Raw genomic sequence first — 21,057 nt, 5'->3', positions numbered from 1 at the left:
TGATGAACCGAAAAAAGAAAGAGTATATAAATACATATATACTGTAAATACAAGAAAATAAAAAATTGTAATATACTTTGATAACAATATAAAGAAGACACAGAAAAAAAAAATAGAAAGCATTGAAGGTTACTTAAAAAGATAAAAATATGTGGATTCAAATTGCAAACCACCAATTTCACAATCACAGTTATATTAGACCTGTATACCCTCTGTGCTAGTATGAAATATCAGTTCGTATATTGTCCTGGAAATAAAGGAATTAGAACTCATCACGTCTTGCATTAATACTTCTAAATATATAAAAACCAACTGGTTGTATTTATATGCATATAATAGCCAATAATAAGGGGTTTTCAACGGAATCAGTTGCGGCCGGTGGTTCAAATCCCCAAGGCGGAAGTCCGGCAGTCACGATTCCGACAGGTGAGTATTTTTTATATTTACTAACCTAACCTCCCCTTCCCCGTAGCCTAACCCTAAGTCTCCCGGAGGTGTGCCTAACCCTAACCTCCCCCCGGGGGTGCCTGACCCCACCTTTCCCTAACCTAACCCTAACCTCCCGGGGGGTGCCTAACCCTAAGTCTCCCTGGGGGCCCCTAACCTAACCCTCCCCCCCCCCCCCCGGCGGCTGTCCTCCCCCTGCGGCCGGCTTGCCTTTGATCGGTAAGCCAGGCGTCGGGCTCCCAGCGTAGGTCTAATGACAGGCATCGGGATTTCGACTCCGGTCATTAGACACTAGCCGGGATTAGACAGGCGGGATGCCGACGGTCGGCATTTAGACCGACGGGATGCCGACTGCATTCCGTTTTCAACAGGTATCAGTCATTTTGCACAGAGTCTTCTCTGATAAGAAGTAACAATTAAAATTGCAGGGAAATCAATGTATTTTCCCAGGAAACCACCGCTGTTATGTCTCCTATCAAAGAGGAGTCACCTGCAGAGCGGAAGTCCCAGCATCCGTGGAAGTTATAAAACATTCACCGGAGATATTTATATTGGAGCCTGAACACAGATCACCGAGCTGTGATTTGTAGTTAAATAGAGATTTTTCAATCTCTGCCTCGGTAGTGTGGTACCTTTATATTCCGGTTCTACAACTCCAAGTCGCAAGGCCATTCAGGATCAGTCCGTTCCGAGTGTACTCGTGGCCGCAACTATATGGGGCCTATTCATCAACACTAAAATAACGTTTTTAAGGACATTTTCCTTAAATAACGTTATTTTGGTATTCATGTAGCCACTTAGCACAGGAGATATCACAGATATCTCCTTGCTAAGTTCCCCTGCGTTAATTTCCACACTCCCCATACATTAGTACATTAGTATAGGTACATTAGTACATTAGTATAGGTACATTAGTACATTAGTACATTAGTATGGGGATGTGGAAATTGTGGTATTCATCAAATTCCGAAAATTATCAATTTTCGGAATTTGATGCAGTCACTATTCACCACTGTGAGGTGGCGAATAACAGGTGAAACTTACCTGTATCCGCGTGTACAGGTCCCCCGACGAGTCCCTCCGGCGCTCTGCTCCGTCCTCAGGCTCCGGAGGCTGGTCGGACATGTGTGCTCCCCAGCAGAGCACAAGAAAGTTTAGACAAAAAAAAAAAAGTTTTTTTTTTTTTTTCTAATCTGTCATGTGGTCTGCTGGGAAACCACATGACAGACCAGCAGGACGGAGCCGGAGGCTGCTGCGTGGACAGGTAAGTCGGGGGGGTATACAAACTTAACACATCTGTAGGCAGTGCTGCGCATGCGCTGGTTTTACAGATGTAACAGCGCATGCGCAGCACTGTTTCCAGATGCGATAAGGTAGTGTAGGTAGGGAAAAGTATCTATTTCCCGAAAAGCTGTCATCGCAAAAATGACAGCTTTTCGGAATAGATACTTATGGAGAGGTGGAATGATGAATTCCACCTATAATTAGCTAGAACTCCATGAGAGTTCTAAAGCTAATTATCTCCAGAGAATTTTTAGGTTTAATGAATAGGCCCCTATGCCCGTTAGGGCTTCTTGGTTGGTTGGTCAGACGGGGATCTCTGCAGCGTGAACCGGCAACAAACAGTTGGTGCTGTGTGCAGGATATTGATCCTCAAAGGACTCAGCTGTGCAATGAAGCAGGTGGGGTGGGCTTGACGTGTTTCTCGGCACTTGAAACTGTAACATAGGTAAATAGTGGTCTTAAAATCAAGAATAATATCTATAAGCAACATAATAATAAGACCACTAACAGGTTCTAGAGCCTAAAGAAAGGAGGATTCATGGAACCTTCCAAGGAAAGTGGACATGACTCGCAGTGAGTTCAAACCATAATTATCACAAGTGACAATTATGTTTTGATGAATAGGCCCCCTAGTCTGTGATTGTTGTGTAAACATCACATCGTTAGAACAATTCCTCCGTAAAAGGAGTAATTGTCCTTTTGGTATGTTATTTTTCCAGCTAAAGTGATGGCAACTATTATAATTTAGATATTTACTACAATCCACTTCTTTTATATATGTGGATGTGTCAAGTGACATGTTGGACACATTAACTGTGATATCCAAATAGTTAATGGTTTGTTTACTAAAAATGCTAGTATATTTGAGACCAAAATCATTCATATTTAGATAATTTACAAAATCAGTGGATGAAAGTGCATCCCCATCCCACATGGTATGCAGTTGGGATGCCGACGGTCTAAATGACGACTGTCGGCATCCCGACTGTCTAATCCTGGCAAGTGTCTAATGACAGACATCGAAATCCCGACGCCTGTCATTAGACCTACGCCAGGAGCCCGACACCCGGCTTACCCATCGAAGGTAAACCGGGTGCGGACAGCCGCTGGGGAGGGGAGGGTTAGGTTAGGGGCTTCCGGGGGGGGACTTAGGGTTAGACACCCACCCGGGAGGTTAGGGTTAGGCACCCCCCTGGAAGACTTAGGGTTAGGCTGCGGGGAAGGGGGGTTAGGTTTAGGCACTTAGAGGGGGGTTAGGGTTAGGCACTTGGGGGGGAGGTTAGGGTTAGGCACCCCTAAGGGAGGGTTAGGGGGGGGGAGGTTAGGTTAGTAAATAGAAAAAATACATACCTGTCGGGATCTTCACTGCCGGGCTTCTGCTGTTGGGATTTGAACCGCCAGCCATGCTGATCATACTGATCCCTCCCATACATACCTTATACGGATGCCGGGACTTCCTCTCTGCAGGTGTGCAGGTGACATAACAGCGGTGGTTTCCTGGGAAAATACATTGATTTCCCATGCAATTTTAATTGTTACTTCTTATCAGAGAAGACTGTGCAAAAGGACTGATACCTGTTGAAAACCCCTTATTATTGGCTATTATATGCATATAAATCCAACCAGTTGTTTTATTTTATATTTAGAAGTATTAATGCAAGACTGGATGAGTTCTTATTCCTTTATTTCCAGGGCAATATACAAACTGATGTTTCATACTAGCACAGAGGGTATACAGGTCTAATATAACTGTGACTGTGAAATTGGTGGTTTGCAATTTGAATCCACATATTTTTATCTTTTTATGTAACCTTCATTGCTTTCTATTTTTTTTTCCTGTGTCTTCTTTTATTGTTATCAAGGTATATTACAATTTTTTATTTTCTTGTTTTTTTATGTATTTAATTTATATACTTTTTCTTTTTTCGGTCCATCAGGGAAATTTGAAATTTTCTATTGCCTTTATCCAGGTGTATTAATTAGGCCTTTTTGTTATGATAGCGCTCCATTAATTGTGTTCTCAAAGTTATGAGGAGAGCTGGTGAGAAATTCCTGTAATGTGGGGAGGGGGGCATTGACGATTGCTGTAATTTGAAGGTGTGTGTATGTGTGTATATATATATATATATATATATATATAATTACAAAACCGTGTACGCAGATCGGCCATTTCTTGCGTACTGCGTATGCACCACGCTGCATGTGCGCGGCAATCGCAATGCGATTGCCGGCACACTGTAGAATCCATCGCAGAGTGAGGCAGGGTGGTGACACGGGGGAGAGGTTGCAGAAATCAGGCGTCCCTGTCCATTTGAACACGGTTGCATGGGTGTGCATAAATTAGCCACTGCGATTGCCTACTGCGTGCAACGAGAATTGTAAATTCTGAGACAGGTCAGACCTGCTGTAATTGTGTGTGAGGGGCCAATGTCCTCCGATGTTACCGATGTATACGCAGGATGGATTCAGAAGCATAAGCATCTACCCAGTTGCACGGTTTTGGTTCAATAAATTGACCACCAGATGGTCTGACATAAACTACGGGTACCGTTTTTTAGACATCAAGTATGAGGTTTTACAGTTTGTGATCCAAAGAATTGCCCAAATTTTGGGTATACATTAAGTACATGTGTATACATCAATGTTGAGATCTACCCCTGAAGAAGTCTCATAAAGAGACGAAACGCGTAGGGTTTTAATGAAAGGTGGACACTACATTTAAACATCTGCTGATCGAAAGGTGTATGATATCCCTTTCCTAAGATTGGAAGGCTGTGCACTACCAAATTGTGTAAGATTGTCCATCTAGCATACTGTTCAATTTTAATAAAGAATTATTTTACTTTCTATTTTTCTAATTCTTACTAACGTTGGCCTTGGGCCTGTGTTTGGGTGTCTTGGTACGAGGGTATCTTTTTTAGAACCTCGAGGAGGACTTAATGCGAACTCATAGTTTGGACTAATTGATCAAAATTGAGAACGAGTAGGAATAACGTTGAAGTTGTCTCTTCAAAAGAAAAAGAAGACGTATAAGCCTTTGGAGAGATTGCATTGTGTTTTACAAATTTTAAAATAAATTGTGTTGCGATTTAGCGCCCCATCAGTAATCCATTTGTATATCTTTGAATTAGTCCTTCTAACAGGGGACTTACTGAAGGGTGCTGCTGTATGTGACTTGATCAGCGCAGTTTGGGATTTTTTGTGATATATATATATATATATAATTACAAAACCGTGTACGCAGATCGGCCATTTCTTGCATACTGCGTATGCACCGCGCTGCATGTGCACGGCAATCGCAATGCGATTGCGGGCACACTGTGGAATCCATCGCAGAGTGAGGCAGGGTGGTGACACGGGGGAGAGGTTGCAGAAATCAGGCGTCCCTGTCCATTTGAACACGGTTGCATGGGTGTGCATAAATTAGCCACTGCGATTGCCTAATGCGTGCAACGAGAATTGTAAATTCTGAGACAGCTCAGACCTGCTGTAATTGTGTGTGAGGGGCCAATGTCCTCCGATGTTACCGATGTATACGCAGGATGGCGAGGTATTACGGATATGAGAAGGCAGTAGTGGGCGTCAGGGCCGTAACTAGGGTGGTGCGACCTGTGCCATGGCACAGGGCACCGCAGGGCAGGGGGCGCTGTTCGCGCCTGTCAATTTTCTGTTTATTATCATTCTCGCTTGTAGCTTCCTCTTTTTTTATCCCCAGCATCTCCTGGACTCTCCTATCTCTTCCCTGGCCCTTCCCCATGAGGCCATGACCCTTTTTCAAGTGCGCATCTAAAGTCCCTATTTGAAAAATTGTGTGTGTGTGGGGGGGGCACCAATGCTCTTTCTGGCACAGGGCACCAAAACGCAGTCAGATTACGTTACCAGGGGTGTTTCCAAGCTGTCAGAGAGAAAGGTTTTGGGCACCTGAAGACCCCACTTAAGTGCACCCGTGCAGTGGCTTGGCTGTTCTATGTATTCTATAGATATAGGATACTCTCTGTATTGTATGGTGATCACTGAGATGCTCTCTGTATTGTATATTGGGCGGGGTGGTTGGACACTCGTGGTGAGGGGAAGGGAGGTCGTACAACTGTGGGGGTGGGGCCCCAAATCGTACCTTCAGGGGGGTTCGGGGAGCAGTGAAGTCTGCAGCCTGTCTTCAAGCATGCACAGTTTGAAGACATGCAGTGAAAAGTTTCACACTTCCGAAAAACAACAGAAACGGCAGTTTTTCGGAGATGATAGTTTAGGGTGAGTTCAAACCATAATTATCACATGTGATAATTATGTATTGATGAATAGGCCACAGAGTCTTTCGTATGCCCATTGGCCCAGCTTACGTTTGGTGAATTTGCAGTACACACAGCTCTGAAAATGAGCACAGACAAATGTGGCTATACAAAGTCATAAGCAATTTGGTCCTTGTGTAGATGTAGAAATGTAGTGAGGAAATACTTTATCTTATAGGCAGAGACTATGCCATTTCCTACCTTTGGAACTCTCTCCCACTCCCTATCAGACTCTCCACCTCTCTACAAATCTTCAAACGGGCTCTCAAGACCCACTACTTCATCAAGACCTTCCAGCTCTCATCCTAACCCACCTCATGCTTTTTCCTCCCTATCTACCCCATCTGTGTCACACCTGTCTGTCTGCCCCTCCCCTTAGAATGTAAGCTCTCACGAGCAGGGACCTCTTCCCTCATGTGCTTCTCCTTATACTTTCTTCTACTCATTACTCCCCATTAGGGCACCTAACATGTGACTGCTCACACCCTGCTGCTTATTGTGAGTGTTTTACGCTATTGCGGCAATGTATATAATCCACGTCCTTGTCCTGCACTGTAATATACTGTAACTTACTTGTTTCTTGTTCACTTATTAGTTTATGTACTCTGTAAGGCGCTGCGGAACACTTGTGGCGACATATAAATAAATGATAATAATAATCTAGATTCTTTATCATTGGTGTATCAAAGATAGTGATGCAGCCCCTACATTCTCCATCCTCAGTGTGATATTTTTGGAAGATGGCAAATGCATAGAAGACAACAAAGGCTCTGGCGCAGTGCCTATCACTTGTGCGGGCGCCCTCTTTCCAAATATGACACTGATTACACTGTGAATAGAAGAAGGTAAAAAATAAGAATCAAGAGATACAGAGATTTATACTTAAGTTCTCCCCCCGATGTTTGGACATAAGAAGCATCAGTAGGGTGGAATTTTGGGCTGGGGTGTGTTGAGGTGCATCACTTTGACATGAGAATATCAACACAGTGAAGTTATCTTGGCATGTCGACAGTGACCATCAGCTCCGTAACAGGGCAGGTGCCATGGAGCAGCGATGGTACCGCCCACAGCGCCCTGTGCAGCGGCACCGCACGCACACCCCTAGTTGCAGCCCTGGTGACCATGTTGACATTCATCATGTTTACACAGATACAATATCGACATGATAGAATGTCGACCTAACGTCCCTGGTGGCCCAGTGGTCACTTACCTGGTCCCGGGAGCTACAGCGGCTCCAACATCTTCCGGGTGATGGCAGTCATGTGTGCAGCAGTTTCCGCACAGACGTCTGACGAGCAGAGGTTCTGGTAAGTATTATGCCCTACCTCAGTGGTTCTCAAACTCGGTCCTCAGGACCTCACACGGGTCAAGTATTCCAGGTCACCCAGCAGGTGCACAGGTGTATTCATTACTCACTGCCACATTTTAAAAGATTCATAGGTGGAGCTGATTATTTCACTTGTGATTCTGTGAGGAAACCTGGAAAACATGCACTGTCTGGGGTCCTGAGGACCGAGTTTGAGAACCTGTTCCCCACCTCTAAACCGAACCCTCAGCCTACTGCCTAACCTTAACCTCCCGGACAGCCTAACACTAACCTCCTCCCACACCCTAACACTACCCATCGGCATTCTGAGAGTGTTGACATTTGACATTGCAACATTTCAGATGTCAATACTGTGAACATGTCGACATTCTGAGGATGTCGATATGGTGCCTGTCGACCCACTGAAACATGTCAACAGTCTACTGTCAACGTTGAGGTGTCAACATTATGACTGTTGATGTGGTCACTGTCGACCATGTAACCAGATCCCAAATTCTGGCATATTATTTTACCGTCTAAGGAATTATTATTAATACTCGTCATATATGCTGGAAAGATTCTGGTGAATGCAGGGGCGTCTTAAGAGAGGAGGGGGCCCGTGTGCACTCCCTGTGCAGGGCCCCCTCCTCTCTCCCCGGTAGCCGGCAGCCAACTGACACGGCTGGCCAGCCACTGGAGCATTAGTAGACTCTGGGCACTAGAGTGTGCCCGGATTCTACTGCGCATGCGCAGAACGCTGGAAAAATGGCCGGGGTTGCCATTTTCCGGTGTTCTGAGCAGCACTGACACCCGACACGGGACCACGGACCGGTGAGTTTAAAAGGATACGGGTGCAGGGTGTACGGTGCGGTGCCCCCCCTGGAGCAGGGGGCCCATGTGTCCCACACACACTGCACCCATTATAGATACGCCACTGGGTGTATGTTGTAAGACACCATGTAGATGCAGAAACAAACTACAGCCCTACTAATCCGTCTAATATTTCTCCCAGGGTTATCATTCCTTCTGCTGTAAATAGGTCTCCACCAGGCGTGAAGTCGGATGAGCAGCTCTCTATAAATGACTTTGTTAACTGAGTCAGTCACTTTCTGTGAAGCTCTGTCTGGGCTTGGAGCTATTGCCTTACTTTAGAGCTCACCTACATACTGTACAAAGAAATCCTGGATATATAATACCAGTGAAAGAACACCCTGCAGCATTCATAATTATAAATGTAAAAGTTTCCAGAACTTAAAGAACATCTAAACTTACACATATAAATGTATCTACATGGAGGTAAGAAGCAATGCCTAACCTTACCCTAATTGTCTCCTGCAGCTATGTCACATAAAGTGTCTGGAAGTATTTCTTTCTTCTTAAAACATTAATCCTACATGGAAAATGTTTTATTAACTTTCTTGAAATGGCAAGTATAGGAGTCAATTTAAAAAATAAAGCCAAAAGTGGCAAAAGATAATCGCTTTGTAATTTTTGCCTAATTTATATTTTTGAAGTGCCGGGACATCCCTTGTGGTAAAGGGCCATGTGACTGTGGCTGCTGTGGAACTCACATGACACAGTGCAAATCCTGCAGAATTATAAATCTTTAAAAGCAGTCTGAAGAAACAAAACAAGGAAAAATTCTAATTACTGTACATAGGACCTCATTCAGAGCTGCTCGCAAAAAGCGAGCGCTCGCTCTGAATGAGGGCGGACGCTTATTTTTTTTTAAGCCCGGCCTCCTGACCGCTCGCTAAGCTGTGGGTGACCACCCACAGCTTTTGTGAGCGGCCAGGTGATGGTCGCAATGGTCGTGACCATCGCGACCATCGTTCTTGCGATGAGACCCTTGTGGTAGGGTCTCGTCTGTCGCAAGCCCCAATGAGCTTCCGGCTCTAATAGAGCCTGAAGCTCACTATTGACATCACTGGTGATGTCAGTAGGGCCGCCCACAAACGGCAGGCGTTCCTTCAGGAACGCCTCCGTTTGTCCAGCCACCCCCCCACCCTGCCTACAAAATGGGGCGAGCTGTCGATCAACATCAACAGCCACCCCGTTTGTAGCGAGCCCCGGAATTTGTCACTCGCTACGGGGCTTGCGCACGCCACGTGTGTGTAATGCACAACCATCGACCCGCTTGCGAGCGGGTCTGAATCCGGCCCATAGTCTGCTACCTTGGTTCATAGAACATGCAGCCGTATTTTACATGTGATTTAGCTACAAAAGTATCTCGCCGACTAGACTTAGTGACTAAACTACTTTCAGGGGTCGATAAGATCACTATAATAGAGTTGTCAGCATACTGAATTTAGGGCCCGATTCAGACCCGCTCGCTAAGAAGCATGACTGCCCATGTTTTTCATTGTGCGCATGCATACGCAACCGCAGTTCGCGCGTGCGAACTAGTCCGATCGTTCGGGAACCGTTCGCTCGCTGCGCGTAGACTGCCCAGCTGAGTGAGTGACAGGAGTAGCTGTTTGTGGGTGGTGACGGGTTGGTCGATGAAAACGGGGGAGTGGCGGTGCAAACGCTGTTACAGAGGCGTGCATAAGTAAGACGCAGCGTCATAGTACACGTTACCTAGCTGGATTTTACACTGAAGTGCTCGCAGTGATTGCGGTAGGGTTTGGTCAACCACAAGCGCTACGTTCGCTACCGATGGTGCTCGATGTTACCGATGGTTGCATACACTTTCTGGAGATGACGTCCACAAGTGGGCGTCTTAAGACAGGCTGGTGGGCGTCTGCATGCACAATGCTATCGCACACCAAGACATAGTGGGCGTGCTTATGCCTTGCCGTGCGATCGCCTGCCTTGCTGAATTTGCATATGCATCTAGCGAGCGTACGCATCTAGCGAGCGGGTCTGAATCAGGCCCTTAATGCAAATCACTTCAGAAGTCAGTGTATGGGTAAATTTGGTATCCTGGTGACATCATCATTATGACATCAAGACACCAAGAATTTCTTGTGTGCTGGGGGTCCCTAATGCAGTGTTTGATATGTAAATGCCAGGGTGGATTTCTCTTGCCACTAAAACAGTTAGATCACTAACTAATCTCACCAAACTGTATATAAATGGAATGAATATTTACAGTGACAGGAAACGGGGAAAAGACGACCCTGCCCCAATGCGCTTACAGTATAAGGGTTGTTGTGAACAGTTGGTACATGAGGTAGCATAACAACACTAGTCAGTGATGGGGATACACACACTGAGCTCATTTTCAGCTTCAGTTAATGTTTACTGATGGAAATCAGGAATAGTGGGCAACCAGGAGCCCTGACAAGCCCCAGTGCTGGGAGTGGGCGTGGTGACAAACGGAGTCATTCAGACCCACTCGCGAGCGGCAGTACGCTCGCAAGTGGGTCGATGTCCCCCACTGCGGATGCGCATGACGGAGGGAGCTCCGTCGTGCGCATGCGCGAGACCCGGCGAGCGAAGGACTTTCCTTCGCTCGGAGTGTCTCACCAAAGGGGGCGTGCTGTCCATGGTGACTGACAGCACGTCCCCTTTGGTGGGAGTGCCGGGGGCGTGCCTGCCGTCTGAAGCCGGCCCCACTGACATCACTAGTGATGTCAGTGGGAGTGATTTTGGCTCTGATAGAGCCAAAATCACTCCAGTGCTTGTGGTTGAGAAACCCGACCACAGGGTTTCACTCGCAAGTCCGATGGTCGCAATGGTCAAGACCATCACGACCATCTTGTTGGACGCTCGTATATGCTGTGGGTGGTGACCCACAGCTATACGAGCGTCCTGGAGGACGCTCCATTTTAATGGAGGTGGGCCCTGATTCAGAGCAAGCGCTCTGGTCAGAGCGTCCGGCTCTGAATCAGGGCCAATGTTTCCACACCCTGACACATTTGTAGCTATGTGTCTCAGGCAAGTACCCCCAGGACTATTTTAACAGCATTGTAGGCCCTGGGCAAAGCAATGCACTGGGCCCCTAGCCACCCATTCACGGGAATACAAATGTCAATGGTCAATGAAATTGACCTTTCAATTTATTGGTACTTTCAACAAAATCACTGTTTATACATAAAAACATTATGTGAAGTAAGGATTACGGATTCCACATCCCTCTTCTCTTCTCCAGCTTGCAGTGCAGCTCCTGCTCTTCACTGCAGCTGTGATTAAAGTATGGTGGCCTCCTAAGAGAGGGGGGCCCAGGGGAATGTGCCCCCTTTGCCTCCACTCCCTAAATGTGGCTCTGTGTTTGCAGACTGGGAGGCAGGTAGAGAATGCTGTCTGGCCACTCTTTACAATCAGAGCAGTCAGGGAGCATCTTTCTCTGCCTGCCCATCAGCTGCCTGCCCTATTTGTGGTGTGAGCAGCCGCACACTCTATGCAGATGCCCCATCAAAGGCCCCTAGAATTGTGGGGCCCTGGGCAGCTGCCCAGTGTGCCTATACGTTAAGATGGCCCTGAGTACCCGCCCCCTCTTGGTGCTCCTATGTCTCCCTGCGGGTTATACGGTAACTTTGCATTTTCTACAGGACATGATAAATTCCTTTCTTGCCATCTGTTTTGTTCTCTAAACCTTTGGGAGTTGTTCCAATTTATATTGTTGTCACCCGGGCAGGTGTGACATCTGCACCGGAGTAAATGCAGGTCCTTAGTGAGTCCCTATTCCTCCCTACACTTATGTGTGCCCATTGGCAGGTTACAGATTGCTCCCCAGGGATTCTTGTGGGTAACGGTCCATGTATCATGTACCTTGTAGGGTAACAAGCCTTTTACAACAGCTGCCAGGTAGGAACCATAAGAGGGAGATGTATCAAAGCTTGGAGAGAGATAAAGTACCAACCCATCAGCTCCTGTCACTTTACAGGCTATGGGGTTTATGTACTAAGCCAATCAGCTCCTAACTGTCACTTTACAGGCTGTGTTTGCAAAATGTCAATTAGGAGCTGATTGGTTGGTACTTTATCTGCGTACACTTTATCTGCGTACACTTTATCTCTTTTCAAGGCATAGTACATAGACCCCTGTGTTTGAAAATGACAGTTAGGAGCTGATTGGTTGGTACTTTATCTCTCTCCAAGCTTTGATAAATCTCCCCCTTAGCAATTATTTTGTTTAAGCTGACATCTCCATTATAGTTCCCACTAGATAGGACATTGTCCTACTTGTAGGCTTGGGGGCCATTGACAGGAAAGTATTTCAGTGCTTTCAGACTAAAACTCTTTTTCTTAGAGATCAATACGGCAACATGAATTTATTGATTGTCCGTTAATCTGAGAAATCCTAGAAGTATAGCAACGTTCCCTCGAGGACTGAGTTGGACAACCATGCTTTAATTAACCCACCCCACTTAGAGTATTGTGCCGCTTCATGATCTTGTTTCCTTTGCAGGTATAGCCACATACTCTGATAAGCTGTTCAAGTTTAGGAACGGACGTTGGGAAGACATCCTAAGCGATGATATCAACATCCGCAGGGGGGTAGTAAACCGGTTTTCTGGACGATCGGTGGCCTGTATTGACAGAAAGGTAAGATTGGATGACGCATGTATGGATTCTTTTAAATTGTGCGTTTTCTTAGAAGTTTTAAAGGTACAGCCCTCATTGGTGGAAATGTATTGTTATTGGATCTAGGACAGGATTATTCAGTAACACCGTGCACAGATAAATCCATGTCTCGCTAATCATTCTAACCCTTCTGGCATCAGGTGTCCTCAGCATAATGGTTTATGTGGTAACCATAGGGTGGCTGATTTCAAATCGGGCGCAGCTACGTTTCTCTTTTCCGGGCAGAGGTGGAAGCTTGTTTTTTTAGCTTATGCGAATGTAAGAAATAATCCACCTGTACTGTATACAGTATACAGAAACGACTGTATGTGGAAGCCTATCCTGCCCGCTGTTCTGACAGTATGTCCTCAGCCATCATCATTAGTATTGGGACTGGGTGCCAAAGGTCCGTCTGTAACTGGCGTCCCACCTCCGTACCGCACGCTACTCTCCAGGACACAAAAGGTGCCTACACGCCCATTACACTCACATGGAACAGATCCATACGTTTGCAAGGTTATGGAAATGCCCATTTTACGGATTGTGTGGCCTACTGAAAAGACGGATCAATTCGAACGCACTAGCGAACTCAGTCTGCGTGCTTAAGTATGACCTGGCGCATACGCAGTCGCCGAATTTCTTTTTTTGGCGCTTGCTCAGTATGCTGAAATACAGTGCTGGATTCCCCACTAGGCAAGTGAGGCATGTGCCTAGGGGTGCCACTAGTTAGGGGTGGCGGAGCAGTTCCCCTGCTTCAAAGCTTTCCAGTGCCCCAATTCAACCGCTGCTATTCGGACACTGAACAAAGATTAAATCCCCCTGTGATGCATCAGGGCATACTAGCCTATCTTGTTAATCTCCTCCCTGGGAAGCAGCTGGGTCGCGACGGGGGCAAATTGCCGCGATTGGCACACATTTAAATAAGTGGTGGGGCTAAATGATGCTAGTCATTACACCCCACCCCCTACATGGGGACCTGCGATCGCCGCGGAAGTTCTCCCCATTCTGCCCACTTCATTAGGAAGTGGGCAGAATGCGGGAGAAGTGCCTACCCTTCCAGGGGTGCGGGGGGATACCCGAAAAATCGAGAGCCTCCCGAGATGACCGGGAGGGTAGGTATATGTGCATCAGGGGGAGTCTCAGGAGTGGGCACATTTGCAGTACAGGTGCCAGGAAGATTAGGTTCATATCGGGAGGAGTCTGGGACTGTTAGTACTATGGCCCTCATTCAGAGGCGGTCGGAGGATGCAAGCGGTCGCTCAGAAACTGGGCGGCCGCTTGCATCCTGACCGGCCGCCTCTGTTTCGGTCGTTAGGCTGTGGGTTAACATCCACAGCTCTAACGACCACTAGGGTGATGGTCGCGATGGTCAATGACCATCGCGACCATCGGGGCTTACGATGAGACCCTAGGGTAGGGTCTCACTTGTCGTAAGCCCCGGAGAGCTTCTGGCTCTGTCAGAGCCGGAAGCTCTCCACTGACACTAGTGATGTCAGTGGGGCCTCCCCCAAATGGCAGGCGTTCCCATGGGAATGCCTCCGTTTGCCTGCCACCCCCCCCGGCCCGCCTTCCAAAGGGGGCGAGCTGTCAATCAACATCGACAGCTCGCCCCCTTTGGAAAGAGACCCGCTACGACCGACGCTGTCGGTCGTAGCGGGTCTCACGCATGCGCACGAAGGAGCCGGCTCCCTCGTGCGCATGCGCACTAGACAAACATCGAGGCGGCCGTGCGGTCGTAGACCGTACGGCCGCCTCTGCATAAAGCCCTATATGTGCAGTCCAGGAGCCCAGAAGAGGAGGTTCTTAGCCCGCATAAGCATACTTGCCTACTTTTGAAAAAGCATTTCAGGGAGATTATGAAAACAACACCTATGAGCGCGAGTTACAGTGGACGTGTACTGCTACATCTGAGGGGCGTGTCATAAAACTGACTTACATCCAAATGTAAATGAGCCCCAAAGCAGTTCGTAAGATCTATTTGTTGATGAAAACTCACTGATACTTTTCAGAAAATACATGTAACCATACGGATCATTGTGCCTGATAACCAATGCAGGGAAATTATACTAATGATCCCTTTTTAATGTATATATCTCTTTTTTTTTTAATATAACAGCTTCATAATGGGACTGTAAGGATGAAATGAGGGAGATTGCTAGACTCTTCAGGGAGACAGGGAGATTGCTACTATTTCAGGGAGTCTCCCTGACAATGAGGGAGAGTTGGCAAGTATGCGCATAAGGCCTAAAGTAATAAAAGCAGCTGGACGGCCTGACCCCTAAATTTGCCCCTGTAGAAATCTGTGAGATTCGCCACTTGCGGCAGACCCTGAATCAGGGCAAGGCTGTGAATATGTATCAAGATTACTCTATAACCAAATTTTGTCTCTCTCCAAAAACAAAGTTATTACTGCAAGGAGGGATACAGAACTACTGTACCTGTATAGAGATTGTAAAGCAGAACAGAGTATGCTGACACTGTATAAGTAACTGATAATCAGGGGCTGGCTGGCAACTTTTAGCCTGGGGGGCAAATGCATGCAGGCGGCCCTGGCAGAGGAGTAGCATGTAGCCACGGTGCCCGAAGAACGTGCGTGCTACGGCGCCGCCCCCCCTCAAGTGTTTCAGGGAGGAGGCGGGTCCATATGGGATTAATGTAAGGTAAAAATAAAGATTAGGGGCAGCCCCCTGTCGTAGTGCCCATATGCAGTGCCCCCGTGTGCCACAGGAGATAACACCCTTATGCAGGCCTCCAGTAGTGCCCCCAGTAGTGATCCCCCCTATGCAGTGCCCCTTGTGCCCCCAGTAGTGGTCCCCTCTGTTCAGTGCCCCTTGTGCCCCCAGTAGTTGGCCCCTTATATAGTGCCCCCAACAGTGGTACCCCCTATGCAGTGCCCCCAGTAGCAGTCCACCCCCCCATGCAGTGCCCCCAATAGTAGTAACCCTTATGCAATGTCCCTTAAATAGTGGCCCCAGGTGTAGTCTCCCCCCTATGCAGTACCCCCAGTATTGCCCTTTATATAGAGCCCCCAGCAGTGGTCCCTCGCAGTGCCCCCAGTGGTAGTCCCCTCCCCCTATGTAGTGCCCCTAGTAGTAGTCCCCGCCCCCCTATGCAGTGCCCCTAGTAGTAGTCCCCTCCCCTTGTAGTGCCCCCAGTAGTAGTAGTAGTCCCCCCTTGTAGTTCCCCCAGTAGTAGTCCCCCCCTTGTAGTGCCCCCAGTAGTAGTAGTCTCCCCCCTTGTAGTGCCCCCATAGTAATCCACCCCCCTGGTAGTGCCCCCAGTAGTAATCCCCCCCTGGTAGTGCCACCATAGAAATCCCCCCCCTGCTAGTGCCCCCATAGTAATCCCCCCCTGGTAGTGCCCCCATAGTAATCCCCCCCTGGTAGTGCCCCCATAGTAATCCCCCCTTGGTAGTGCCCCCATAGTAATCCCCCCTTTGGTAGTGCCCCCATAGTAATCCCCCCCCTTGGTAGTGCCCCCATAGTAAACCCCCCCTTGGTAGTGCCCCCATAGTAATCCCCCCCCTTGGTAGTTCCCCCATAGTAATCCCCCCCCTTGGTAGTGCCCCCATAGTAACCCCCCCTTGGTAGTGCCCCCATAGTAATCCCCCCCTTGGTAGTGCCCCCACAGTAACCCCCCCACTTGGTAGTGCCCCCACAGTAATCCCCCCCTTGGTAGTGCCCCCATAGTAATCCCCCCCCTTGGTAGTGCCCCCATAGTAATCCCCCCTTTGGTAGTGCCCCCATAGTAATCCCCCCCCTTGGTAGTGCCCCCATAGTAACCCCCCCTTGGTAGTGCCCCCATAGTAATCCCCCCCTTGGTAGTGCCCCCACAGTAACCCCCCACTTGGTAGTGCCCCCACAGTAATCCCCCCCTTGGTAGTGCCCCCATAGTAATCCCCCCCCTTGGTAGTGCCCCCATAGTAATCCCCCTCTAGTAGAGAGAGACTTAATAACATTTTTTAAAAAGAACCACTTACCTGAAACTCCCGCTCCTGGTCCCGACGCTTCCACCGGCTCCTCTGGCTGCTTTGCATTATGGGAGAGACGTCGTCATGACGACGGCTCTCCCATTACCCACTGCGGGAGCCGGAAGATGGCTCCCGCAGTGGGAGCAGCGGCAGCCGCTGAGAGTCTGACAGACTCTCAGCGGCTGCTGATTACAGCAAACACACAGCTGCCGGCTCCGGCGGCTGTGTGTTTGTGCTGTGTAGCGCTACACACGCGGTGCAGTCTGTGTCACAGTGACACAGACTGCACCGGCCCGCGGCCCGCATGACGCTGCGACCCGGGGGGCAAATGGCACCCTGCCCCCCGGCCCGGCCCGCCACTGCTGATAATACATATATAATACCATACTGTATATAAATTGGCTGCTGGCTATTTTATTTTTGCTTTCTCTTTTCACGCATTTCAAAAAAATTGCATAAAAAAGTAGAACCTAGGCTTTTGTTTGTCACAAATGAACAATTACATTTAAAGGGAACAATTTCATATCTGGGACTGTGCTAGTTTATTCTTAATTTTTCCTCTGTTCCGAATCGAAGTTTGATATGTAGCAGGATTACAGCCTACAACGCATCCATCTCTTCTCGCTATGTTTTGGGTTTCCGTCATTGTACAGGCCATTTATAACTCCCCTGCCTTGAACTGTGTTCCAGTGTGACCTTTTATTAAATTGGCGTCTTAGAGACACTGCCACCGTCTCTGCGAGCCTAGGATAAATGGTACTTTAAGTAGTTCTGCCCTCGGACATATTCTTCTTCTTGAACTTTATAACTTCTGGCATTATCTGAGCGATTAATAGTTCAAGTGATGCTTTTCTCAGTTGAGAGTGCAAACAACCGCTGAATAATGCTGGTCCTGTGGAGCACAGCAGAGAGAAAAATTAAATATCTTAAAGAGCAAGTAAAGCTACTATTTGACATTAAAGGTTAATATTATTCATGAAACAACTGAAACACTTATACTTGGGAGAGATTTATCAAAGCTTGGAGAGGGATAAAGTACTAACCAATCAGCTTCTAATTGTCATTTTACAGGCTTTATTTGAAGAATGACAGCTGGTTGTTACTTTCTCTCTCTCCAAGCTTTGATAAATCTCCCCCTAAGACCGTTGTACTGCAGTTAACTGTTCTGCAGAAGATTGCCATGTTAAGAAGGCTGAGCTTATCAAACAGAGCAGACAATGGGGCCTATTCATCATCGAAGGCCGTATGGCCTCCGATGATGAAGTTTTGAACTCGCTGCGAGGGATACTTTAGTATTCAACTCGCAGCGGGGGAAGCCTGACACCGGAACAATTCATCACAGTGAGGGGACAACTGCTCCAAAAAGCAGTTGTCAGTTTTCGGAGTTTGCTGAATACTGGGGGGTGTCCTATCGGACCCCAAATGATGAATGGCCCGGTAACTTAAAAATACGGAAACTAGCGATTCCACATGGTTACCGGGCCATTTATCAGTTGATGAATAGGCCCCAATGACTTGACAGACTTGCTTGGCAGAAATGCAGAGTGTGGATTGGTAGATTTATACAGAGGGGCGGGGCCTGCCCTTTCACAGTAGCGCAACTGATGGCAGTTTCAGCTTTTTGACCTGTATCAAGTCCCGTAAGTAGACTGTGCTTGATGTCCTTGGATGTTGGGGAGCCTCAGCAGCCTGTAACAGATTGGGGAAGCAATACTTTACTTTTTAACAAATCTTAGCACTGAGTAATGTATTTTACCTTCATCTTTAGGGCCCTATTTATCAATATTATTTTTATAAAAAAAATGTGAAAAAGGGTGTTTTCACACCCGTTTCACATTATTTTAGTATTACATAAATGTATTAAAGGGTAATTAGAGTAGTTTTCATGAAAAACTACTCTATGCCCTTTCACATATTTTTAGTATGCAGATCGCATTTCCCATACTTGTGATTGGAAATGCGATCTGTTTAAGATTTACTAAAAATATATTATTAAAAAATATGGGGGAAAGACCTGTAATAATAACGCCACCTGGTGATGACGTTATCCAGGGTTTCCCATGGTTCCCCCACTCCTGCTCTGCTCTAACAGGCAGAGCAGAGCTGGGAGCCGCGCCCCAATGCTCAGCTGTGTGGTCTAAATAGGCCACAAGCTGATTACTGTAAAATTTGTTAAAAAAAACCCTCCCACTTACCTGCATCCAGGGACCGTTGATCGGTGCTCCGGTGATGTGCTCTGGGGCTCCGGTCCGCTGGTCTCCTGCAATGTAACCCTGGTCAGCTGACCGGGGTCACAGTGCAGGAGACAGGAGACCAGCGGACTGGAGCCCCAGAGGACAACGCCAGAGCACCGATCACCGAGGTAAATGTAAGTAATGGGGGGGTTGGTGAGTCAGCAGAGCATGCGTGGTCACTTTCTTACTGTATTTTTTGCTAAAAATACAGTGAGAATACGGTGAGGGGGATTCGCAGGGACATAGTTTTTTCACAAGCTCTGTCCCTGCAAGGGATTTTTGATAAATCCCTGTGATATTTTCTAAATTCACAATGTGGATTGTAGTTAATAGGGTCCTTGGTGATGAATATTTGTAGCGTCGTAAAATTTTCTGCCCTGTGTCGCCCCTGCCCTCCCAGAACATGTTGTTTGAGAGAGTGCTCATGTGTGCTGGGCACTAGGACCCAGACTGCCAGAGTCAGGACCACAGACCCGGCAAGCGTGTTACTGTGCGAGTGTGCGTGCGTGGTTCTCTGCATGTCTTCTCCTCTCCAGCGTCTATAGTGAAAGATACGCCCTTGAGTGTCTATACAGAGACCCCAAATACCACTGTATCACCACCACTATAATATAAACATCCCACTGCAACCATTGTGCACATACAGTAGGTGCACTACAACGTCCAGCATTAAACCCATACGCTCCTGGCTGCATCTGGCGATATTGCATCCTGTACCTGCTACATGTTTGCATCAACCCTGTGTTATTCTGCTCCTGCTTTATACCAGTTAATAAACCAGTACCTGGTTAAGTAATCTGCCTTGTGGACCAACCTCCACCGACACCAATTACCATCATAGGATCTGCCAATATATGTGATGTAACAACATCATGTCGATGGGGCGGGGCCACGATACACGAGAGAAGAGCAGTGCCTGGAGGACGCTGTGGGCAGCTTTATTGGGTGCAGGGTGCCATTCTAGGTGCTGTGGGGAAAGCCACATATACATGGGGAGAACATATAAACTCCACACATAATGGATCTCGATCAGGAATTAAACTCATGAACACTACCACAATGCTAAATCTTCCAAGAGTCCTCATATAGGGGTTAAAGGGAAGGGCATGTGGTGAAGTGGAAATGTCATTCAGAACAACATTACATTTATTAATTATTACTTTTTGACTGTGGGCGGGATGTACTAAGCATCGCATGCACAATGCGGTACATCCCGCCTTTTATCGGGTACATACCACGGTTGATTACAGCGGTATGTACTTAGAAATGCGATTTATATCGCAAAGGACAGCTCTCCCGATAAGAGCTGTCCTTTGCGATACCCTCGGATAGCGGGACCTCCGGGTTTAACACCCAGAAGTCCCTCTGGCGTCTTTCGCACCGTCTGGGGAGCTGGGATCCAATTAGAACCCCCTCAGAGGGCATCCCAAACAGAAGCCCATAGGCTTGGGACCTGAAGATGGCATTACCCACCGGGACGAAGCACCGGAATGCATCGTATTCCAGTGCTTAGCACATATGGGAAATGCGATAAAACCCTGAAACCTGCATTTTCGGGGGTTTTACCGCATTTTTCACTTTAGTACATCCCACCCTGTATGATTAAGAGGTTCTCGGTCTATCTGTATTCCGAGGGATAACATTGGAAGGAGAATTGAGATTGATGCTCTGTCCATTTTACTTTATATCCAGGAGAGAATTCCTGATGGTACAAGTCACGTTATAAAATGTTCTCAGATGCATAACACAATAATATCTCTATTACTAGTAATAACTAGAAGATTTGTGCCTCCATCATGACAGCTTCTGATTAAAGTTCATTTCACAAACCGTAATCTTAATCAAATTTCGAAATGATTGTAGAGTCTGCCTCAGGAGTCTGTATAAGGTAAAGGATTCACCGTAAAACATTCATTTAATAGAAGCCACCATTCTTCCACCACAAGAGCTTGCCTGCTGCCTCCTAGCCTGCTGCCTCCTAGCCTGCTGCCTCCTCCCCTGCTGCCTCCTCGCCCTTCTA

General features: G+C 47.4%; 1 protein-coding gene across 1 annotated transcript in view; it reads left to right on the top strand.

The window, feature by feature from the left end:
• The window catches only part of CRTAC1 (cartilage acidic protein 1), an 822,281-nt gene that overhangs the window by 427,476 nt on the left and 373,748 nt on the right, over window positions 1-21,057 (top strand). Inside the window, exon 4 of the mRNA XM_088482771.1 lies at window positions 12,679-12,815. Within this exon, the coding sequence (XP_088338897.1) occupies window positions 12,679-12,815 (137 nt within the window). The remainder of the gene's footprint in view (window positions 1-12,678; window positions 12,816-21,057) is intronic.

Source organism: Taudactylus pleione, unplaced genomic scaffold (genome assembly GCF_031769625.1).
Source record: "Taudactylus pleione unplaced genomic scaffold, aTauple2 ptg000292l, whole genome shotgun sequence".
NCBI classification, from domain to species: Eukaryota; Metazoa; Chordata; class Amphibia; order Anura; family Myobatrachidae; genus Taudactylus; species Taudactylus pleione.
The sequence above is the reverse complement of the archived record's forward strand: the minus strand, read 5'-3'. Positions and strand labels throughout refer to the sequence as shown.